Source organism: Macrosteles quadrilineatus, unplaced genomic scaffold (genome assembly GCF_028750875.1).
Source record: "Macrosteles quadrilineatus isolate MER2022 unplaced genomic scaffold, UCM_ALF_1.0 Scaffold_8__2_contigs__length_117827958, whole genome shotgun sequence".
Taxonomy (NCBI): domain Eukaryota; kingdom Metazoa; phylum Arthropoda; class Insecta; order Hemiptera; family Cicadellidae; genus Macrosteles; species Macrosteles quadrilineatus.
In genome coordinates this window covers 46,535,370-46,544,829 of record NW_026542601.1, presented here as the reverse complement: position 1 = coordinate 46,544,829, position 9,460 = coordinate 46,535,370, and the positions used below count along the sequence as shown (strand labels likewise).

Here is a 9,460-nt window from a genome sequence, read left to right as displayed (position 1 = left end):
TCTACCATGTATTTATGTGTTTCGTCATGTGTAAAATTCGTGTACGTGTTTTCAAAACTTTAAGACGCACCTAATGGGGAAGATCAAGCTCTTATATTAAGGACTGATGATGGCGATTTAACGTCGCCGAAATGCATATCCTGCAATAAGATTCTACAGGATCGACCGGCGGACACAGGTAATTTAACCTTTTATTGGTTGTCAACCGATCCGGAACAACAACAAACAACATAAAATGAAGTTGCTAGACAACATAATTCTACCAATAAGCTAAGCTTTTCTAATAAAAAAAGGTTGATTTTGTAAAGTGGTGTGTTTGTTGTTTTTAAGTTTGAAAGAATACTGTGATGAATATCGAATGTATAGTTGTTACAACAGTAAGCCTAACATCTAGAACATCAGGATTTATTAATGAACATATTATTATCATTTGCATTATATTGTCTGCATTACAGTTGGATTGTTTTTGACCACTATCTTTTGCCCTAGGGATCAGTAAGTCGGTTAGTTTAAGGCCTTCATTTCCTACCAATCTTCGCTCCAGTAAAGTCCATGAAATTCAACATTGACAACCTTAAATTGGAAACCTGCAACAACAAACATTGTAAATATTGCATCATCCCTCTGGGGTTCAACATGGATGACATAGGTTAATAATTTAAATGAATTTGTGTGCATATAAGATACTGTGGTTCTTCACTACCTTGTCCAATGTGAACTTGTAGATGAGGCTTGTTCTTGATTTAAATCAGTTTATACAAACTTAAACCCTCTTCAACAGGGCCCATTTTATAAAGCGGCCCTGAGCCTTCCACAACATTAAGCGTGGTGGCATTCCATGGGCACAAGCTGCAATCCACCTACTTGAAATCATCCAGCCAGCCGCTTGGGTTCGATACACCAAGCATGCCATTGTAGCCTGGGGTTCTTGGTCGCCCTCCTGACATCACAGCTACAGGCTGAGGCTCATACGCCTCTCATCCTAGTAGGCTGGTATGGGGCCAGCCTGGCCGTCGTTGCCATCTAGGTCTTACGTGACCTCTTTTCGTAGCTACTACAGTCATGACTTGCACTCCCAATTAATTGGTAGCCGCTGTCGTTTCACACGCAGATCCCTGTCGGTGCTGTCGTCTGACCCCCGTCACTGCCCCTTCCACTGCATGAGCCGTATTGGAGGTTCACACGCATTAATTATTGCTCCACCAATGAACTACAGTATCATGATTGCTCGGCACTAAGAAACGAACCGCAATGAGTTTTATGAGAACTCCGACAGCGAGTTTAAGTTCAAGTTGTCGGTTTATATTACTCACACCGCAATACCGTCTTTGGTACGGATTTTCAGCCTAAGGATCTTCGTGTTTATCAAGTGTAGAAAATATCATCCAAGTCCTAAGACCCATAGCTAAGCCCTAGCTTTCGAACGCATGTGCTGGTGACCCAAAACGATATAAAACTCTGTTAAGATTTATTTCACAAAAATACAGTATAAATAACTCACATTCTACACTTGGTTTTTACCAAACGTAGCAGTTTAGCATGCCTATGTTTTAACCGGCGATGGTTGAAACATATGCTAGACTTCTAACCTCTAACCTCAGCTAGGGGTTTGCTTATGGTTACGCCAGGCTATTGCAAGACTAGCTTACCCCCTCAAACAGGCACGTTAAAACTTACCAAGACTAGATTAACAGATTTGCATAGGTACTTTAAACATAAAAATTTCTGAAACGAAATTCTCTAAAACCTTCGAAGTTTTATGAGTACAGTATTACTCATAACTGTGGTACAAAGTCTTCACACAGTAGATCCGTACATTAGATTTACGCGAAATATACTTCTGTACAACATATATTCAGAAAGTTAAATTTACCTAAGTAATTATCGTTACTTTCACTAGTCGTACCACTCGTGTTTATTTTTAACACAATGTCTACACCTTTACGTGGTTCCATTACAACTTAACCGTAATTTGCTGCATAAATTCTTACCAGCTTCCACTCCAGCTCATTGCTCATCAACTCCTCGTCAAATATGAAGACTGTCTTCTCCTGTGCGGTTTTCATTTCTTCAGTTATTTTCTGTTTTTGGTTTAGTCTGACTAGGCTGTACGAACGGTCGTTATATTTGGTATGTAAATACACCACTTTCACGACTAAATCGCATGCAAATCTTTTAACACTGAAGAGGTATCCATTTGGCCCCTTTACGATTGTCTCAAATGATGACTTTCCCTCATACCTTTCCCAATATACCTCATAACATTCCATACTGTAATCATTATTCTCAATGTTAACATGCTTCGAAAACAGTTTTCCTTCAGACAAATCCCGGTTTTCTGTAAAATAGTAACACAGTTATGGTATTTGGTGGGATCATATTGGTTTGACATAAGACTGACTTTTAGTGACTTTCCTATAGGGAATAATATATTAATGTAGGTCTCATGGTGAGACTAAGACCTGGGTTTTAATTTTTCGTTTTGATGTCCCAGAAGCCAAAAACGCTATCCTTTCAATTGCATATGAATATATATGCTTTATTGTTGGGGGAGGTTATAGAGAAAAATAGTTTTTTTACGATTTTTAACCATAAAACATAAACTTTGGAATTGCATTCCAAAATATTTTGTTGCGCGTACAAAAAAATAATTTGGTAAACTGAAGCATTGTTGTAGAACAATAAATTAATGATCCTACAAAACTATAAATTAGAAAATCCTATGTTAGCCTACTCTCATAGGAAATAAAAAATCTGTTATAGTTTGATTGTTTAGGTTGTTTTGTTTATTTGATATCATATATATACATATGCCGTCATCACTGTACGCGATTCACTTACTTGTGATATCACAGACGAAATGAAATTCAGGAATGAAAAAATATAGGGTTTAATTTAAAACACAAAAATGAGGTTGTGTTCTTTACCAATTCAAACAACAAACTAAACATGTTTACATTATTCATAAAACAACTAAAACACATGCAAATAGCTTATGAAAACAAAACAGACTTAAGCAATAAGTAAAACCAGTCTCTCAGCAAAAAGTGATTTTAAATATATATTGAAGTTTTAACCAATGACTTATAATAGTCATATAACGGCACATATTAAAACGTGACAGGGTTTTTTTTATTTCACGATTCTGAATCAACCACTAGACGGATTTTTAAGGTTTTTGTGTTAAAATAAAGATAATTTTGAGTACTAGGGAATGTTGAAGCCAACATTTTAGTTTAGGGTTTCAGTTTTTTAGAAAATAAGTTTACATTTTTAAAAAGTCTAGCAGCCGACGCCAACATTATAGTTTGGCTTTTTGTACTGTATAAAACTATTTGCTTAACGTAACAGCTGTAAACATGTTTGTGACACAAATTCAGCATTTGGATAGAAATGAAAGACATACGTAGGATTGACTTATTTATACTATGTGTAATGCTTTAATAATACGTTCATTTATTCGGTAAGGGGATGACAGATTATTCTAAAATACATCGTAAATATTTTATAATCTAATATTTTTTTTAGAGCAGTCTTTAAACTCTTGGGTTTGTTTTAGTGCAATAAAATTTGTTTGAACTAACAGCTGGATGGATATAAAAATATTCTATGGAACTAGGAGGTTATTTAATTTAGTCATTGATTATAGGAAATAAGTAAGATTAGTAGGGATTAGGTAGACAGTAGAGATAAGGAAACCCTTTGCCGTATACAAATCGAGGCTCTGCCCACGACTCTTCAAAGAAAAGCCTATGCAAATTATTTTCGAGATTTATTCTGAGATAAACAAATGGATGACAGAGTTATACGATTTTATCATTGACCTAGGATACTGCAAGTAGGCCTATAATAACTATCCTTTTGTCAAATCCAAAACGTTGGCGTGTGTTTATGTGTGGCTACGTTTGGGTGCGCTGATGTACGCATAATGTCGATTTTATTTTTTAACTAATTATCTTATAGTTTGGATAAAGAAATGTGGGAAATGTACATAGATTCAATGAGGGTGGGTAATTATCACAGATATTAAAACGGATAATAGTATGGATAGTAAACATAGAAAAATTACGTCACTAGCTTACTTGCGTGTGTACTTTTTTCAAATTCCTCTACAAAATATGACAAGAGATTTTTTTTCAAATGAATGTTATTTCAACTGAACATCTCTTTCAAAACAAACTATCTGCTACTTTTTTTTAATTTTCTTCGTTTACTAATTTAATTATCAATAATTAATGCAGTGAAATCGATGCAAAGGATAGGTATGGATGATTTATTTAATAATGTCACAATATGTTGGCATACCAAATCTTTGGTTGGTAATTCAAATGTCAACAGTTGTAGTAGGTCACTAGAAAACTCTCCAACAAGCTGCAGGTTGTCAGTAGATACTGAATTGGATTCATTTCATACCATAATATCCCAGTAGTGTATAGTTCAGAAACTTGGGCACTGACCAAAGAACCGAAAAACCCTATTGCTGGGTTTGAGAAATAGAGTGAAGATAAAATATACGGGCTATTTATAATAATGGAGGTTTAGATACGAATGAACAGAGAGCTAAGAGGAATATTTAAATACCTAGATATGCGTGGAGGAGAGAAGATACATAAAATTTTAAAATCTTACCAATGAGTACCACAAATTAGATGACCCCTTGGAGGACCAAGCAATGAAAGACTTCTCCAGACTGGGATCAAACATTAGAACAGGCAAGGGATAGAAGATAATGGGAGGCCAAAATCCTCTTAAGGTTTCAGTGTCCATAGGTAAAATAAGGTAGGCCTACAGTTAGTGATAATATGCATTTAAAGGTGGTATGTAGCTGTACTTTAAACCAGTGTGTGTGAATCGACCGCAAATCTCACTTCAAGGTTATTAAATCGACACAATTGTAGTTTTTACTGTAAAATTATCGGATTTAAATGCATATCGTATATGCCTATAATCAGACGAAAGAATTAGATGGTCACGTCGTATTAACAAGACATTTCCTATATTAAGTCTGCCAGAATTTTTCTTTATGCGTGTAAACTAGCAGTTCCAATTGACTACTTGATTCCCGTACGTAGGACGGGCTAACAGCTAGTTAAGATAATAACTTTTCAATGAAAACATACTTTAGTATTACCTTTACTGTGGTGGTAAACCTAACCTCATTAAAATTTATTTGATTTAAAAAGGAAAAATCTTACATTTATAGGTGAATATTCTAAAAAATATATAATCAAGTAAACATAAATTTTCGTTGTACAAGAAGAAATTTAGAATACTTAAGAAAATACTTTACGTCAGACTGCAGCAAAAACAGCGGTTTTTAATCCATGCGTTTCGGGTCTAAAGTAGCATTTTTAGCCTCTAGGGAGTAAAACGTGTTTTTAGCCCCTAGAGAGTAAAAGTCAGCTGTTGTCAACTCAGTGATAAATTTTGATTGTTAACAACCACATACCGAAAGTATATATGGATTGTTTAATTGATTTTAGCGTGTTGTTGTATTGTTGTATTGTAAATAGTTCGACATGTTGATAGTATACAGTACGTACACTAACACAATTGTAATCGACACGTATGAATCGCTTACAAAACAACTGCTCGTTTCAATAGCGAATTAAATTGAAAACAAGTTAGTAGTTTCGAGAGGTTATCTTTAAATAACAACTGTTGTAGTTTTGTAACATAGTTTGTTCGAATAATTGTGCGATATGACAAAACATACAGTTCATCACATGGGAAAAAAGTGTCTTTCCAAACCTCATTTCCCGACTTCCGCTTCGCCTCGATCGTTAAACTTGAGGTCGGGTCGAAAAAAGTCACTTTACGCCCTAGTGATAAAAATAGTTACACTATTAAATCGAGTATCTCAATTCATATATCTTATAATACGGTAAATAAAGATCAGTATTTATAGTACGTGCTTGCAAAACTTACCAGTTTTGGGGTCCGAGGACACGTCTATTCCATTCTGTAAAACAATTAATTTATTAAGTTAAGAAACTTGTATAATCACGTCCGTATTTTTTATAAGAAATGATTCTCGCTTATCAAACAAACATTCAACATATGTCCGTTATTGCGACAACTCGAGCAAGAATGATCCGATTATGATAAAATGTAGTACAAACGTGAACACCTACGTTTATTCGAACGGGTTTGCGATTGGACAGGGCCTTTTGGGTTTTATGGGGGAAAATTGGTTTTCCCCATTTTTGTCTCTAAAAACATACAATTTCACAATTTATTTCCAAACCATTTTGTAGAACTTAAAAAGAAATAATTTTGTATATTGAAACGTTGTTGTATGCCTAACGGTTACGGAGATAATTTAAAAATCCCCAAGATATTCTTATCGAGAATAACCAAACTGTTGTAGTTTGCTTGTTTATGGATATGTTACACTCAATCTCCGAATTCGGACAATGTCCGAAATTTCTACCCACTCCGCGATGTGGATAGTGTGAAATACCCACGTCGCGGAATGAGCATTTTATTTCGGACATTGGCCGAAATGAAATGCCCAGACCGCGTTGTGGGTAAACTGATTTACTCAAACGCCGAAGTCAAAACCTTCTTCGGCAATTGAGTAAATCCAAAATACCCACAACGCGATGTGAGCAAATGTTATTGCCCACGTCGGGTTGTGGGTATTTCTAGTTTGCGCAAACGCCGAATAGCCTGTATAAACTACCGTATACCAAAAAATCTACCTACATAAAATCCACAATGTAAAATAAATACAATTTATGTTTGTGATTATTATTTAATGTAAAATAACATTTTAGAAAATACAAGAAAACTGCAAATTACTGAATAGGAAGAAATATAAAAAGGCCCATTACACATACATTGAAATGTTTTTCCGCTTTACAAAAATAGAAGTAACCTTAAAATACCCATTATTACACAGTTCTTGTTACAGTTTTTTTTTTTTTTTTACTTATTGGCACAAGAGGTGCTGCCATGGCATTTGGAATTGCATTTCACGTTTAACTTTATACATTTACATGATTTAGTCAAACAGTTCTTTTTGCAACCACATCTTATGAAACCTTGTTTGGATCCAGATGACATCATCGCTTCTTTTCTTACGTTAACTTGGTCATCGGGTACATCCTCGGGGCGAAGAAATTTATTTGGTGCCACCTGAAATTGGTTTCTCGCAAACTGTTTGTCCATAACCCCATGCCTTGTGCCAAGAGTGTAGTAATCATTGGCCTTATTTACAACAACTGCCATTACATTTCTAGGAGCTAGTCGTCCCCGGTCGACGTCAGGAATGTTCACCAATACGTTGTCTCCAACCGCAACTGGGGTTAGTTTTTTTTCTGTTGTGTTTAACATTTTTTCTGCCTGGATAGTTTGAGACGTTACACACTTTTCCCGTGTAGTATCAATGGCGGCTTTTCTTGAGCAGAGAGTGCACAAAGGTAAGTCTAACTGTTCCCTATCCACGTCTTCATTATGGATGTGCTGCCCACATTCAAAACAGTTGCTTCCTTTGTCGCAATCATTGTCACATTGTGAAATTATTTCGATTGACGTAGATTCTTGTTCTCCATGTTTGTTGTTGTTTACGATCGTTGGCCAGACTTCTGGTGTAGTTTCATCCATAGGAGTTTCCTTTTCGTTCTCTACTTCAATCAAACTGCTTTCTAGCTTAGAGAGCTCATATTCAAGTTCTTCCTCGGTTGTTATTATCTTCACGACTTCTGATGTCAAAGGAGAATCTATTAGTCCATTTCTCTGAGGTGCGCTGAACGGGTTTCTCTTAATACCCCTGTGTTAACTGTTGTTCTTAGTATTTTGTATGATCTTGAGGCCATTTGCCCAGCCAGAGGTGTTGTTGTCAGCCATCCAAGCAACAAGACTATCTCTTACGTCTTGATTGGCTCGTTCGACAGACCCTTGGCTCTGTGAGTGTCTTGGTTTTCCGTGTACTAGTTTAATGGCACTCCATTTACGGGCTAGGTTCTCGATTACCTGAAAAACCGAACCATTTCTAATTAACCCCCTTGATTATACGATTGAAGCCAACACAATATTATGATATTATAAACCATCGCAATAGATAGCCGGAATGACAAATTACTTTTATTTATTTTATTTACAGATTTTTGAAACTTGTTTTGACATTAAAAACCTGAAATGATAAAAATTAAATTATTTTTTCAGTACGACGATTTTGAACCAAACAGGTGGAACGCCATGTCATCAGACGGGGAAGAAGCTAGTTTTAATTATTTTATAAGGTATTATTTGAAAAAAAAATATACGTCTAATAACACTAGTAGGCCTAATAATATATTAACACTTATACTGTTGAATCATAAGACGTATAATTTGTTTGTTTTTCAGATGATTTAATAACACGTACGATGCTGACCAAGATATTATTCATAGATGTTGTTAGCACTTTGTTTTGTTTTACTCACCCGGTTGCAAAATTCCCGCCCATTGTCGCTGTGTAGAATGTATGGAGCCCCAAATAAACAGAATATGTCCAGAAGGACGTCGGATACTTCGTCAGCGGTTTTCGTTTTCAAGGGACGCAAAACAACAAATTTGGTGAGATGATCTTGATAATTAAGGATGAACTTATATTCACCGTCAGGCTCTGATTGCATGTCAATGAGATCCACCTTAAATCAGAAATAAGACATGCATTAGTTTGTAACAGTCCTCTTTCAGTTTTACTATTTAATTCTTTTTTATCTACGGTTTTATGTTTTGTGCGGTTATTGGTTACTGAGGAAATTTAATAAATTGAAAATTCAAAGTTTCCATATTATTCTTATGAAGAATTTAGTATACTGTTGTAGTTTGCTTGTTTTTGGATATATTTTGATCGATCTTGGCAAATTAATTTATTTTATACTAAGCTATTCATATTTCACTACAAACACATTATATTACACTTATATAGCAGCAAACATAGGTAGTTGAAACAAATTTTATTTAAATAGGTTAAATTTAAAATCCAATACTGGTAAATGGAAATTTGTATAGTCTGCAAGTTTGCTGCGCTGGGGGTATTTGTTAATTGTAATATAAAAAAAAATCCAATCAAAATATAGATAATTTCACTGTAACTTATACAGTACAACAATTACTTGTCAGTAAAATAATACACATAATATTATTATGTTATATGAATATAATGATAATATTATGAACTAGGTTTATAAATAAAAAATTCTAGGCCTATATTTATCTAAAATCGAAAATTGTTTCGTAAGGATTAATCGTTCTGGTCGTCCCCCAAAGACAAGCGATAATCTAAATATGAAGAGCATTTTAGATCGATATGTGCGGCTCTAGCCTACATCCATAGGTAGAGAAGTTTGCCGCTGCGCGTGCATTGGTGCGGAGTCCAGTCTTTAGTAGTGTCGTGTCGGTGTGGCGTGTAGAAGATAGTGACCCGCTACACTCCCGTCCACCCCCCCCCATAACCGACCACCGACCC

The 9,460-nt window shown here is 35.3% G+C and overlaps 1 protein-coding gene across 1 annotated transcript in view; it reads right to left on the bottom strand.

Annotated features, from left to right (window-relative positions):
- Window positions 1-420: 420 nt before the first annotated feature.
- The window catches only part of LOC128999825 (uncharacterized), a 176,737-nt gene continuing 167,697 nt past the window's right edge, over window positions 421-9,460 (bottom strand). Inside the window, exons 40-42 of the mRNA XM_054426521.1 lie at window positions 5,929-5,962; window positions 1,992-2,338; window positions 421-587 (exon numbers count right to left, since the gene is read on the bottom strand). Coding sequence (XP_054282496.1) covers window positions 519-587; window positions 1,992-2,338; window positions 5,929-5,962 — 450 coding nt within the window. The 3' untranslated portion in view covers window positions 421-518. The remainder of the gene's footprint in view (window positions 588-1,991; window positions 2,339-5,928; window positions 5,963-9,460) is intronic.